Raw genomic sequence first — 14,158 nt, 5'->3', positions numbered from 1 at the left:
CAGATGTCCACCAGCACCCAGGCACCATAACGCTCCCTGGCTTTCCTTCTCTTTGAAATCCCCCCACTGGTGCATATCCAAAGCAAACTTCTCAGCAGGCCTCCAAACAGAGCCTGTCTGACATGGTCAAGGAAGGTAAAATGGCAGGCATGTGGCCATGAACACCAGCCCTCACAGAAGATGGGTCTTTGGAATAATTTTTTAGAAGCCAGAGGTCTTTATCAAGCTCCCACATCCTTCAACATCTCCTGATCCCAGTTTCAAACAAACGAACGCATATGTCACTTGGGCCCCATTTTATAGATCATCTAGTTTAGGGAGCCAGCTCCTGGATCCCAATCAGTTGTTCTTTTTTCAGGAAGAGAAAAGCACAAACGCACCCTAGGCATGTCACCTTTGGCAGATGGATGTCACTAGCCATTGTGACTTCTTTTTTTTTTTTTTTTTTTTTTTTGCCTTTGTGACTTCTAATTTCTGCCGAAGCAGGGTGTATTTAGGTCAAGTCACTTCTTGAGCCAGACCCAAACCAGCCCAGATATTGTGGAAGCCTCTGCCACAAAAAGGAGCCCTTTGCTCCACCTGGGTAGAACCTTCCCAGTCAACACATCACTGGTGTCCTAGTCTGCTATGTTTCTGAGGCCCAGGAGTCCAGACTGACCCCTCAGCCTATGGCTTACCTTGTTCAGGCAAGGTCGGGGCCGGCCTGGCAGTGCACAGTGTGGCTGTGACCAGCACAGCCCAGAAGAGGAGGCACTTCCAGCTCCACATCCCAGTTCTGCAGTTAGAGGTTGGTGACCAGGCTCCACACCTCCATGGAGACTCCGTCCTGAGCTTGATCTTCCTCTTCAAGCTGACTCTAGGGAAAGAAAAAAACCCAGAAAGTTAGGAAGGCCTGCCTGGGAGGTGGGAAGGCAAGGAGAAAAAGAAGTTAAAGCATGTCACAGAGTCACCCTGTCCAGAAGGGTGCTTGAGGCAACAACTTACTCCTGAAAGCAGGAAGAAAGCTGTGGTCCTGCCCCAATACTGAATTCGAGCTTATAGACCTTAATTAGACAAAATAGCACTTTGGTTCAGCTCTACAACTACTTCCTGAGTGTGGGCTACGTGCAAGCCTTGCTGGGAAAATTGTCACAAAGTCCTTAGAGGCATAAGCCCCAGGATCGTTTGTGCTAGGAAAAGGAAGAGGCTTGTGAAAGTCCCAAGGAGTCCTGCCACTTCATGGGCAAGGGCTCCAGAGCCTGGTGGAGCTGCAGGAAGCCTGAGTGTGCTGGTGACTCAGTACAGACCCCACTTCCTCTAGGACAAACCAGGTGAAGAATTCTGGAACAAACCAAGGACTAGGAAACTGGAGCCAAGGACCAGGCTGACCCTCTCTGGACCTACAGAGCCAGGAAGCTGAAATAAGTGATCACCTGGGTTCTGTCTTTTGATCTCTAAAACTACATGCACCATAGGGAACTCTGGTCCTATTAACCTCCTATATAGAAAGAACACAACTCTTACCAACTTATAAAAGACCTCAGAGCACAGAGCCAGAAGACAGATGCAGCATTCTTCCCCCACGCTGAAAGGTGACAGCTAACATCCAGCAGCAACGAACCCGGAAAGTAGGCCCAAAAAGGTCATACTGAGGAATCAGAGGTTGTTGCCAGGGCCCATTCACAAAAGCACAGATTGGGGCACATGGGTAGCTCAGCGGTTGAGCATCTATCTGCCTTCTGCTCAGGTCGTGATCCCAGGGTCCTGGGATTGAGTCTTGCATCGGGCTCCCCGATGAAGCCTGCTTCTCCCTCTGCCTATGTCTCTGCCTCTCTGTGTATCTCTCACAAATAAATAAATAAATAATATATTTTTTTAAAAAAAGCACAGACTGCAGCAGCCTTTATCCTTCTCAGATTGGGGCTGGAAAAATTGAAAACAACCCCCAAGGATCTTAAGGAACAGGACTCCTGCTCCTAAACATTTACCAAGTGATAAGACTTTCTGGGCCCTGTTTGGGATAGGTAGGGGTGACATCTCCATTCACCAAGTGGCTTCTGTCCTACATGCTCCAGGGAGCCATCCCAGTTACTCAAGAAAATCCACTTCCCCGGAACATGCCCTAATGTGGTGCCTCAGCCCTGCCTCCCTGGAGCCAGACAGGGCCCCTCGTGAGGTGGTCACCGCAAGTGAGTCAGTCCCGGTTGGCAGAAAACTCCCCAGATTCTTGGCTTCGTTCACACATGCTTGCCAGCGGGTGGACACATGTACTACCGCTAGCTCCCTCCCAAAGCTTTACTTATATTTTTTAATGATTTCAAATCACAGGAGAAACAAACATTTATCTTTCAAGTTTCTAAACTTAGGGAAGGGACTTGAGGGGACAGAACAGACCATCTCCTGAATACCTTCTATGTGTCAAGCATATTCTAGTGTAAAATTTCTACCTATAAAACTTCATTTCATCCTTGCTATATAAGCTTGCGGGGGTGGGTAGGAATTATTATTCCTCTTTAAGCAATGGAAAACCTGAGACCACAAGAGGTCAAGTACTTTGCTCAAGGACATGCAGCTGGTCAGTACCAGGACTCTCATCGCCCGTTTTCGATGCTAAAGGACAGGAGACAACAAAGCAAATGGAGGTGATCGAATCGGGCTCTATCTGGTGCAAGCTCGTTTTCTCCAAAGAATGTCCCTGTGCCACAAAGAAACCACATAGACACGGACAGATCCAAGGTAACTCTAGAGATAGGAGCACCTCAACTCCTCTGGTTGAGAGAAGATTCTTCGAAGCAGATCACAGATGTGCCATTTAGGACACAGGCCTGGGACAGAAGCGATGCTTCCTAGAGGACATCCTTAAACCATATCCTACATCTCACTATGTCCCCAAAATACACCAAACCAAGGATACAGGCCTGTCACCCAGAAACGTACACTCAGCTGAGAACCCAAGTGCCACAGGAACCACCAGGGTAATGAATGAATCTTCAGTATCAGATGGGGAAAGGTGGTATCATCCTCAGGCGAAGGAGCTTGCTTTACAATGTAGCAGATGGGCAGCTCCCACCACCACTCCGCCACTCTGTCCCCGAAAAACCTTCCCACTTCCTCACAGGGGTGGGCTGGAGACAGAATGTCCTCTCTCAGCTCTGCTATCAGCGTACTTCAAAACTAATCTGGCTGCTTCTTTCCAGCTCAAACTCCCTCCAGAAGGTGCTAAAGTCTCTTTTTCTTCTTTCCTTTGGGCCTACAGGCCCACATCTGTAAAACAAAGGTTGCCAAGAAACCCAGCCTTGCAGCACCAGCTCCTGGAATGAGAAGGTCAGTGGGCAGAGGCCCAACTGCACAAACCTGAAGAAAAGTGACCCAAACCACCAATCCACATGCTGTCTGGGACACTGGAAGTGCCACCTTCTCCTTCACCACAACTTCTTCTCCTGCTACTAATTAATGAATTCTTGAAATCCCTGAGGGACAGTCTCCTTCCTTCACTGCTGGACAGATGTGACCTACAGCCTTGCAGGTGTCTTTGAGCTTCTTCAGAGCCTCTGCAGCTGGCCCTACCCTCAGCCTCTCCATACCTGGGCAGGTCTCTAGGGAATTGAAGCCCCATTCCACCTGGGCACAGGGGTCCTCACTGAGGACTGGTGTCAGGGAGGATAAAAACACACTTTCTTACCGAAGGGGGTTATTTGCCCAGCCTCCATCACAGGTGGTTATGAGGATCAAGTAGATAGCATGGGTGAAAATGCCTGTCCTCTCCTAAGTACTAATACGTGTAAGAAGTATAAACATGGTGCTTAGTGCTCACTTCGGCAGGACATATATATAACCATGGTGCTTTGAGTCACTCCTTGACAGCACTCTCAGGACACTTTGGTAACTGATGGTAGGAGGACTCAAACTTACTATCTTTACAAAGGTATTTTTTGCTATTCATCTTCAAACCCTATATTCTAGACCAAGGTGTCCCAGGCAGTGGTCACTCACTAGCCACTTGTTGGCTACTGAGCCCTTGGAATGTGGCTAATGTGAATCAGGATGTGCTAGATACAGGACAGACACCTCAGGCATCAAAAACTTGGTGTGGGGATCCCTGGGTGGCGCAGCGGTTTAGCGCCTGCCTTTGGCCCGGGGCGTGATCCTGGAGACCCGGGATCAAATCCCACGTCGGGCTCCCGGTGCATGGAGCCTGCTTCTCCCTCTGCCTGTGTCTCTGCCTCTCTCTCTCTCTCTGTGACTATCATTAAAAAACAAAACAAAACAAAACAAAACAAAACAAAAACCTTGGTGTGGAAAAAAAAAAAAAGAAGAAGGGAAAGTATCTTATCAATAATTTTTTACATTGGTTACATGTTCAAATGATAGCATTTTGGATATATGGGGCTAAATCAAATAGATCATTAAAATCTCAACCAATTAATTAATAGAAGCAAGCTCCACCTCTTTCTATTTAATTTCAAACGTGGCTACTAGAAAATCTAAGACCACATGTGGCATGTGTTCTATCTCTATGGGCCAGCATGACCCTACGCAATCTCCATGCTCTGCCCTCTTCTTTGCTCGTCCACCATCTTTAATGGGGCGCCGCTTTCTTATTCTCTGAATCTCACCTCAAAAAAAAAAAAAAAAAAGGAAGTTATCTCTTCCATAAGTCTTTGAGCCTTCTAGCTAAGGATCTCATTCTTCTGAATTTCCAAAGCTCACAAGCTCCTTAAGAAGTAGGGTTTGTGCCTAACTTTCACTAATACACTTAGTTCCCAAGATGTACACGGCAGATGCTGACAGATTTGTTAAGTGAATAAGTGAATGAAAGAAAGGCCAATTGAAAAGAAACTCTTACAGATACTCTTGCAAATGAGACATCTTCTATACATTTTGATTCTTCAGACTTAAGGAAGTTAACACCAAAACATTGATTTCTTTGAAGACTTATTAATTTGTTGAAAAAAAAAAGTGTCCAAATGTCCTTGGGAATGAGCTATACCAAAAATTAATAAGTGAAACACTACCTACTCCACCATAATCCGGGAAACCTTGCATTTGAAGACAAAATGGACTGGTGGACCACCATCATATCCTTGGAGTTGTTCACTCAGGTAACAGCTATCTACTTGGTGGGGGGGAGGGGGGGGGGAGGACCAAATATATCTTCTTTAATTGCGAGTTGGAGAGGTAGTGAGGAGAGAATGTCTGCTTCAGGTAGATGCAACCTTAGGGGGAAAAGCGAATATCCTAGCCCAAGTGTGGTACTTAATCCTCTCTGGAAAAAAAAAAAAAAAAAAAAAATCCTCTCTGGAAACAGCAGAGTCTTCTCTAAAGCTCCACATCTGGACTCCCACCAGTCTCTGGTGCATTCAGACCTCTGACATAGCTCTTGGGAAGGCAAACGCAAGACAAATTTCCCAAGAGGAAATTAAACTCATCTCAAGGGATGAGGCTTTTTTCAGAACAAGACATTTGAATCAATTCTACCTCCCTTGCCTCTAGCAGCAACAGGCGCAAACTTTACCAGGAAGCTCTTCCCTAAAAGACATTTAGATGAAAGAGATTTAAAAATGGAGGCAAGAAGAGTGCGTCTGTAGAAGCTGGCTGTTAACGGCCCAAGCTCACAGGAGCAAATCTTCTATTTCAGGAGTCTATTTTTTTCAGGACAACAGCCCAAGCACAAAGCACACAACTAAAAGCAAAAACCCATGGCTTTTTCCCTGGGTCTCCATGGCTGGAGTCTGTCTACTCAATGTTCAGTGCGCTCTTCCTGCCGTCTGGAGTCCGACAAGGCTAAAGCCAGCTCACGCATAGGGATGCCTGGATGTATTCTAATTTCCCTAAAGACAGATGAACAATAACAGTATCTGCAATGCTCCTCCTCTACTTCTTCCTATGCTTTTGCTTCACTTGCTATTCTATTGGAACTTTCTAACAACCTCCGTGGCCAGAGGCCAAAGGAAAAGAAACACCCAAGGCTGCCTACTTTGGAACCAAAATAAGTGGTGCCCACTCTGGGCCAAATCCCATTTTGTGAAGATGCCCACAAAATGGGCATTTGTACAGGCATAGTCAAAAGCAGGCAGCAAAGCCACCCATGGCCAAGCAGCTCTTCCACCGGATGGCCCTCATTAAAAAGCTGACACTTAGTGATGACTAAGACTGAATGCAACAGATATTTCAAGGAGCTCGTCACTAATGCAGTACAGAACCATCCCAGCTGGAGCCAGGCCCCAGCAACCTCCCAGTCCCCAAACACCCTGTGTTCTTCCAGGGGTCAGTGGCAGCCCTGGAGCCTCTCCCCATCAACTGGGGGGAAATATGTAAACAAGTCATCAGAGAGGCAGGCCATCAGGGCAGGGCAGGCCAAAGGCAATGGGTCTCCCCTTTGGTCACTGAAAGGAAGGGAGATGACCCAGGCTTGGGGGTAATTAGCTAGACAGAGGCTCGTCCCCCGGGGGCCCTGCTACTTAGTTTTTAAAGCCTCAGAGATGGAACCGGGGACCTGGGCCAAGCAGGAAAAATGGCCACTTTCTGCTAAACAGTCTCAAGGCTAAGATTCTACGGTTTAGACGGTATTCCAAAAAAAGCTCTGGTCCGGAGGTGCAAAGGGCAGGGCACATCTGCGGAGGAAACAGTCACCTTAATTACCATGTCTAGAGAAAGTGCGATTTCATTACAGCCTCCAAAACTACCGCCCAAAGGAGGAAACCAGAGAAGTGTTTTCAATTTGAAAGAGACTGGTAAAGAGAGGGTGAGAGGGACCGGCTCTCCCCGCCCTCGCGCAACTTGGACCATAAGGTGCCTTCCTACCTCAAAGGATATAACCAAAACACAAAAACCGAAAACAAACCCACAAGAACCCCCAACGATGCAATGCCCGCTTTCAAACCTGGAGCCGTTAAGAAGCAGATTGTCCCACGTTAGCTTCCAGGGGCCGCGGCCCACTAACTCCCTTCAAACGCACAGGGAGAGCCCCCGGCGGCAAGAGCATCCGCGCCCCTCGCGCGTCCCCCGCAGCTGCGCCCCGGCTCGCTCGGGGAGGGTGGAAAGGCGAGCAGGAGGCCACCAGCGGGTGGCCAGAGACCCGACGGCGACTCCGGGCCGGGCCGGGCCAGACGCTCCGGCGGCTACAGCGACAACCCAAGGGGCGGAAAAAGCAATGCTCTGGTTCCAGAAACTTCCATCAGAGCCAGTTCTGGGTCAAATCACAACCCACGAGGCCACCTCCAGCACATGCCCCGTTCGCCAAGTGCCACCCCCCCTAGAGCCCCCCCCCCCCCCCGGCCCCATCTCCTACGATGCCTTCTTCCGGCACTATCGAGAGAGCGCCGCCACCCTCAGATCCTAAATAACTTGGGACCCAGGGTAACTTTCTTTTCTCCGCAAATCCCAACGCCTCAACTTCAGTCTCAAAAAATGTTGAGGGAGGGAGGTGGTAAGGACAAGTGGAAGGATCCCAGTTTTAATGTGGGTGAGGGGGAAGGGAGGGAAATGTTAATGGGGCTGCGGTGTGGGGTGAAACGAAACCAGATGCGGCGGCTACATCTGGAAAATGGGGGGAAAAAGTGTTAGGGGAGGAAGATACCGCAGAAATTTTTTTTTTTTTCTGGGCCCAGAAAGGAGAAGGAAGCTTCACCACCACCCCCGCCACCCCCGCCCGAGGGGGTCTGGCTGCCTTCATAGGTTATGTGCTCAACGAACTCCATCCATCCGCAATGTCAATAAATTTCTCTGCAAACGAGGGTTCCTCTGTTCCCAACCCCACACATAACGGGAGGCGGGAGCGGGGTGGGCAGAGGGTCTGAGCCAGAGAAGCAACATGCAGCGCGGCCGAGTGCACCGCACCGGCCAAACCCTCATCCCTTCCCCCACCTCCTCGAACCAGCTTGGAACCGAACGTTCCCCTCCCCCCCCCCCGCGACCCCATAATGGGGCTTAACATCACCCGCTGGGCGCCCTCCCTTCCACAAACTTCCGACCCTTTCTGAGATCCACTCAGTAGAAGATAACCCCCTCTGGAAAAGGGAATTCCTTTCTCGCTCTCTGCAATAGCAGATTCAGCCATTTGGTGACGACACCTCCTTAAAACCTATTCCAGGAGAAGCTAACCTACCCCTCCTCTTCCTTCCCCCTTCTCGGCCCTCTCCGCCCACCCCCAAGCGCGACCCCAGACTTCCCTCGAGGTGGAGGAAGACTTAGAAAGACCCCGGGGCTTTAGCGTCCCACGCACAGCTACCTGCTGGATTGGGGGGAGTCCCCACTGGCGGACTAGAAGGAGATGGGCCGGAATGCAGCACACACACGCACACGCAGTCCCCCCACCGCTGCCCGCTCGCGCCCTCCCCACCTCGGTCCGAGGACACCGCGGGCCGCCGCCGCCCTCGCCCTCGCCCTCGCCCTCGCCCGGGCCGGGTCGCTCCCAGGACTCGCCGCCGCCGCCGCCTCGCCAGCTCCCCGGCGCGAGTTGGCGGAAAAGTTGGGCGGCAGGAGGAGCTGCGGGACGAGCGCGGGGAGGGGGCGCAGGAGGCGACGCGAGCCGGGAGGGGAGACAAAAGGGGGGCGCGGAGCGCCGGGGAGGGGGTCGGGAGGCGCAGGCAGCGGGTAACGACCGGAGGGAGGCGCCGGACTCGCCCGGGCTGCGGCGGGGAAGCACGCAGCCGGGAGGCTCCAGCGCCGGGGGCCGCTCGGACGCCAAGCCCGCCCCGGATCTGCGGGCGCCGCGGCTCTTACCTCACTCGGCGCTGCGGTTCCGCCGCTGGAGAGTCCGCCGTGGCTCGGGCGGGCGGGCGGGCGCCCGCGGCCCCGGCTCCGGCCCGCCGCCCCCGGGCTCCGCTCGGGTCCTGGCGGAGCCGCGAGAGCCCCGCGGCCGGCGCTCGAGGCTCAGCGCCTCCGGCCCGGGCGGGAACAATGGAGCCGAGGCTGGTGCCCCGGAGGCGGGGCGGGGGGAGGGCTCCCGTCCGCCGCCCGGGGTCTCCAGACCCTGCGGCCCCCTCTCCAGAACCGGGCGGCGGCGCCTCACGCTTCTCGCAGCCCGGGCTCCATCGCCCGGCGGGGGCCCCGGCCCCGCGGCGCGCCCGACTGCAGCCCTGGGACTGTGCGCCCCTCGCACCGGCGGAAAGTCCTGGGTTTCCGCGGCTTTTCCAGCTGCGGCGCGCGCTCGCGGCCGGGGAAGGCGAGGTCGCCGCAATGCGCTAAGCGGAGTCGGGTCGGGTCGGGTCGGGACGCCGCCGCCCGGCTTCGGGCACGGCCCGGGCTCCCCGGCCGCAGCGCGCCGGACCGGACTCCGGGCTCCCGCTCGCCGCCCGCCGCCCGCCGCCCGCCGCCCAGGCCGCCGCACCAGTGCCCGCAGGAGCGCTCCGAGCGCTGTGCGCCGGCGAGGCGCGAGGGCTCGCGCTCACTCCCACCCGCGCTAGTCCCACCCCCGCCTCCTCCCCCTGCTGCTGCCTGCTGGGCCTTGTAGTTCCAGCCGCGGCCCCCGACCGCGGGGAGCGGGCTCGGCGGCGCGGCGCTCGGCGGCAGCTTCCCCGCAGTCTGAGTCCGGGGCGCGCGGGCCTGGCCTCGGAGCCCCGCCCGCTGGGCGCCCGGGGTCCAGGCGGCGGACACAGGAGCGGGGGGCGGAGGGGGGAGGGGGGGGAGGGGGGGCGACGCCGTGGTCCCGAGGGTGTCCCTGCCAGCACCGGCCTTGGAGTCGCACTGACTGCGTGCCTTGGGGAAATGACTCTTCTCGCTCCGAATCTCAGTTTTCTCATCTCATCTAAAAGGGGGGATAATAGCGCTTTTCATTAGAGTTGAGGATGAAGAGAGGGCCTGCCACATAGTTAACAGTCAATAAATACAAGCTGTATTTTATCCGTGAGAAGGTCTACGCCCCCTTCGGACCCTTCCCTCCCATCTCACGGTTCCCAGCCACAGAGTTTAGGTTTTTGTGGTTTACCGGGAAGCGGAGGTTGGGGGGGGGGTGCGGGCTACGAATGCTGCAGCACCATTCTGGGCCTCCAGAAGTCTTCAACCTGCAGTGAATTTTAGGAAGCAAAGAGTGAGTGGTGGGAATCGGGCATGTTATTGGTTTGGAAATTAATCAGAATCCATCCAGAGTACCTGAGGAAAAGGTTCTGTGGAACCCGAGGAAGAGTGTCTAAATGCCACTATAATCTATAATCTTGCGGCTCCCTAATCCAAATGCACATAAATTCTCTGGGGAAACTTATAAAAAATACAAATTCCTGGACCTACTCAGACCTAAGGAATCAAGATGTGCCAGAAAGGAGCCAAGAGTCTGTATTTTTTCTGAGGCTCCCAGGTTGCCAGGGTGGGGCCATTGGTAGGGTGAGAAGTATGTCACACTAGGTATGAAAGATGCCTCTATTCTGGTCCCCTACTTATGAACTGTTTGATTTTGGACAAGTCATACATGTGAAAAAAAATCAAGACTTGTTTAACTATTACATTGAGACTCTCTCAGAAGTTTGTCACGAGAATCAACTAAAATAAGTGGTGCAGCGGTTTAGCGCCGACTGCATGCAGCCCAGGGCGTGATCCTGGAGACTCTGGATGAGTCCCACCTCAGGCTGTCTGCATGGAGCCTGCTTCTCCCTCTGCCTCTCTCTCTCTCTCTCTGTGTCTCTATGAATAAATAAATAAAATCTTAAAAATAAATAATGGATGTCAGCACACTAAAGTATTACACAAATAGAAGTCACTACCTCAGTGTGCCTTGGTGGCTCAGTCAGTTAAGCATCTGACTTCTGGCTCAGGGGCTCAGGGTCAGGATCTTAGGGTCTGGGATCCAGCCCCACACTCAGGGGGGAGTCTACTTGGGATTCTCTCCCACTCCCGACTACTACCTCAGTGTGCCTTGGTGGCTCAGTCCATTAAGCATCTGACTTCTGGCTCAGAGGCTCAGGGTCAGGATCTCAGGGTCTGGGATTGAGCCCCACACTCAGGGGGGAGTCTACTTGGGATTCTCTCCCACTCCCTCTGCCCCCTCCCACTCATGCGCATTCTCTCTCTCTCTCTCTCTCAAATAAATTTAAAAAATCTTTTTAAAAAGTCAGTATGTAAGTGAAGGTAGGACGTATACTTCATTGCTACCCCACAAAACCCTCAATCTTATGGAAGCTGGAATACTGAATGAGATTAACCTCCTTCCAAATTTAAGGAAGTAGTCTAAGTTATTTCTCTATTTGACCAGCAAGTGAAAGAACAGTAACCATCACAGTGTCATTCCCATAGTAGGAGTTCAATAGCTATTTATTGGCTAGCCAGAGTAAATATTCAATATATATTTGTTGAATGGTTGAATAAATTAACAACCAAATAAAAAGCAGGAGGTCATGTATTTGCAGAATAAATGAACTTTAGCCATGGTTAAAGGGTTATTCCCCTACAAGCCTATCCTTTCATCCTTATACCTTATAGCTCCTGATTAAGATAGGTGTAAACCTCCCTTATAAGCTGCTCACCCATTGGGTCTTCCTCATTTTTTTTAGTAGGTTTCACATCCAGTGTGGAGCCCAGTAGGGGGTTTGAACTCACAACCCTGAGATTAAGACCTGAGCTGAGATTAAGAGTCTGATGCTTAACCAACCACTCCAGGCCTTCCTCATTTTAAATGCTCATTCCAGCTGTGTTAGAAGGCCAAACTCATGCTCTCCCCCCTTAGATAGGCCTTCCCTGCCACTCCCAGCCCTGACAGCCCCTGGAACTCTCTCTCTCTTTTTTTTTTCCCTGGAACTCTCTTGATCTGGTCTATCCCATTGATCTGAGACTTAACTTTGTTAGTCACTTTTTTTTTTTTTTTTTTTTTTTTTTTTTACTCTTTGTCTCTAACTAGTTTCCAAACTATACCAGGGCAAGGACCCCATCTCTGTGTCAGACAAGCTCAGGATGTTACTCAGAAGATGTTCCATATGTATTTGTTGGTGGTGGACTTAATGAGAGTAGCAAACCTGGGTTACCAGAGGAAGAAATGCAATTGGAGGGAACAGAGCTGGGAAGCCAAGCCGTGGAGAATCCAGTGTTTATGTTGACATCCAACCACTATCTTTCCCACTCTATTACTGAATAGGAATATATCCCCCTTCCTCTCTGTGAGTCTTCTAAAACAGGGGATCTCAATCCAGCCCTTTTATTCTTTTGATCTGGAAGCATTTGAAGAGTATCTTGAACCCAAAGAGGAGGCTGAAGGAAGTGTCCTTGGTTTAAATAGAAAGAGAATGATCTAAAAGCCTGTCTCTCTGCTGCTGAACAAATTCCTCTGTAGATTTAGCAAGAAACCAAAATGAAAGCAAGTGGCCAACTTGATAGCTGTCTTTCCTCCAGTTCTCAAGGAAACAGCCAAAGATAGCAGAATGGAGAAGGTGAGAAACCCAGAAAATGAATAGGCCATCCAAACCATAGATATGGCTTCAGAATAATTGAGAGCTGGCTGCTTTTACCCTTCCAGCCCAACTCTCCTTCCATGCTGCTTCTCCCCCTCTTTCTGAAATGCAGACCCTTCATTTCAGGACAGGCCCCAGGCCATTGAAGGGAGAGCATCCCCAGGGCAGGCCTGAGCAGTTCCAGGCAAGGGGGGAGCCAGTGGGGTCAGCCAGCAGCTCTGCCTGCCTCTGTCCTGCTCTGAGGACTCCTGGCACCTTGCCTCCCCACACAGAAATGTAATCTTCCCTCTGAGATAACAAAGAGCTGGGAGGGTCAGGGAGGATTTGTAGGCCCCTTGCCCTGCCAGCTAGATGTCTGAGGGGGAGACAAAAGCTCTCATGCTCAAGGACCTGATAACCAGTTGGGGGCCTGTTGCCTCCTGGATCTGTGGGAGGAGAGAAACAGTGCTGAATGAAATGGAGGGAAACAGAGCTCTCCCCAAAGCCCCATCCGTTCTCTTTGTTTCGAAACACTGCAGAAAATCCCTTCCTTCTTCCTCCAGCTACTTGTGGCCTCAGAGTTCTTCCACGGAGAAGGGAACTCCTCTTCTCTCCCCAGCACTCCCCTGCTCCATGTGAGTTTAGTTCTCCTGGGGCTTGGCTGTTCCCAGGAGAGGTGAGTACCCAGATTACACTGTGCTGGTCCTGCAGAGTTAACACCTCCCCCCTGCAGAACAAGTTAGTGGAGGGAAGGCAACATCTGTACTGGGTCAGAGCTGGGCCAGGTTGCTGCTCAGACCAGAGGGAGCCAGCAGCGGCTCAGCCCCCAGGGACTGGATGCAGGATGGGATTCAGGAGCGAACTGTCTGGGTTTTTTGCCTACAGAGTGGATGTTCACAGGTTCCTGGGAGCAGGTGGGCGGCCAAGCCTTTTGCCCCAGGCCCCTGGAGTTAGGGAGCAGCAGTCAGTTACCATCTGGCTGCCATTTGGTGACCCCTGGCTGTTCTCAGCACAGCTCCAGCATATCAGGGAAGGGAGGGTCTTGTTTGGCTTGATGTTTTTGTAAATAACATTTCACTCTCTCCTACCAACTGGGAGTAGGAAAGGGAATCTGCAGTAAGTGGCAGCTCAGCTTGTCTGGCCCTAATGCCACATTTATTCACTGAGCATTGGGGTGGGGCGGGGGTCATGTCTCATGCATCAGGCGCTGTGCTGGGCACACAGTTCATCCCAAAATGAGAGATGAGGGCACAGTCTCAGGGAGCACCCAGTCTTGTGGCCCAACATCACGAGCCATGCCACACCAATGGCACCTACAGGGTGTTTGGGATAGAGGGATAAGGAAAGGACACGAGGCAGGGGACGTGATGCCTGAATCTCAAAAGATGAGAAAGAGCATGTGAAAACACCAACTCGTCTGGGATCATTGAGGGGGACAAGACTGGAAAATATATACAGTTGAAGCTTCTACATTATCTCACCCTGATGAACTTGGTCTCGGATCAAACAGGTCTGAGTCTGGATACCAATTTTGTCACTCCTTTCTGGCTGTATGCTCTTGGGCAAATGAGTTACTCACCTCTGTTCTGTTTCCTCAGTGGTGTAATGAGGGTAACAACCGGACCAGCTCTTCACAGAACTGTGGGAAGGATTAAATGAGATAGTAATGCATGTAATGCAACTGGCCCAATGCCTGGCATATTGTAAATGCTCAATATATGGTAGCCACTGTGACTATAGTTTAGCCCCAGAATGTTCCTGTGACTCAAGACATGTCTTTGGGAGCCCATTTTCCAGGTATCTTTGTGGCCTTATTATCTGATCAC

The 14,158-nt window shown here is 51.8% G+C and overlaps 1 protein-coding gene across 12 annotated transcripts in view; it reads right to left on the bottom strand.

The window, feature by feature from the left end:
• The window catches only part of FGFR1 (fibroblast growth factor receptor 1), a 50,724-nt gene extending 41,581 nt beyond the window's left edge, over positions 1-9,143 (bottom strand). For 3 of the 12 annotated variants that reach the window (XM_049094857.1, XM_049094858.1, XM_049094860.1), the window contains exons 1-2: positions 8,210-8,233; positions 678-856 (exon numbers count right to left, since the gene is read on the bottom strand). In XM_049094857.1, the coding sequence (XP_048950814.1) occupies positions 678-768 (91 nt within the window). In that variant the 5' untranslated portion in view covers positions 769-856; positions 8,210-8,233. Of the gene's footprint in view, positions 1-677; positions 857-6,862; positions 7,011-8,209; positions 8,416-8,703 lie in introns of those variants that run through there. The other 9 variants (XM_025432378.3, XM_025432455.3, XM_049094853.1 and 6 more) reach the window with 8 other exon arrangements.
• Positions 9,144-14,158: the final 5,015 nt, after the last annotated feature.

This window comes from Canis lupus, chromosome 16 (assembly GCF_003254725.2).
Source record: "Canis lupus dingo isolate Sandy chromosome 16, ASM325472v2, whole genome shotgun sequence".
Classification (NCBI taxonomy): domain Eukaryota; kingdom Metazoa; phylum Chordata; class Mammalia; order Carnivora; family Canidae; genus Canis; species Canis lupus.
The sequence above is the reverse complement of the archived record's forward strand: the minus strand, read 5'-3'. Positions and strand labels throughout refer to the sequence as shown.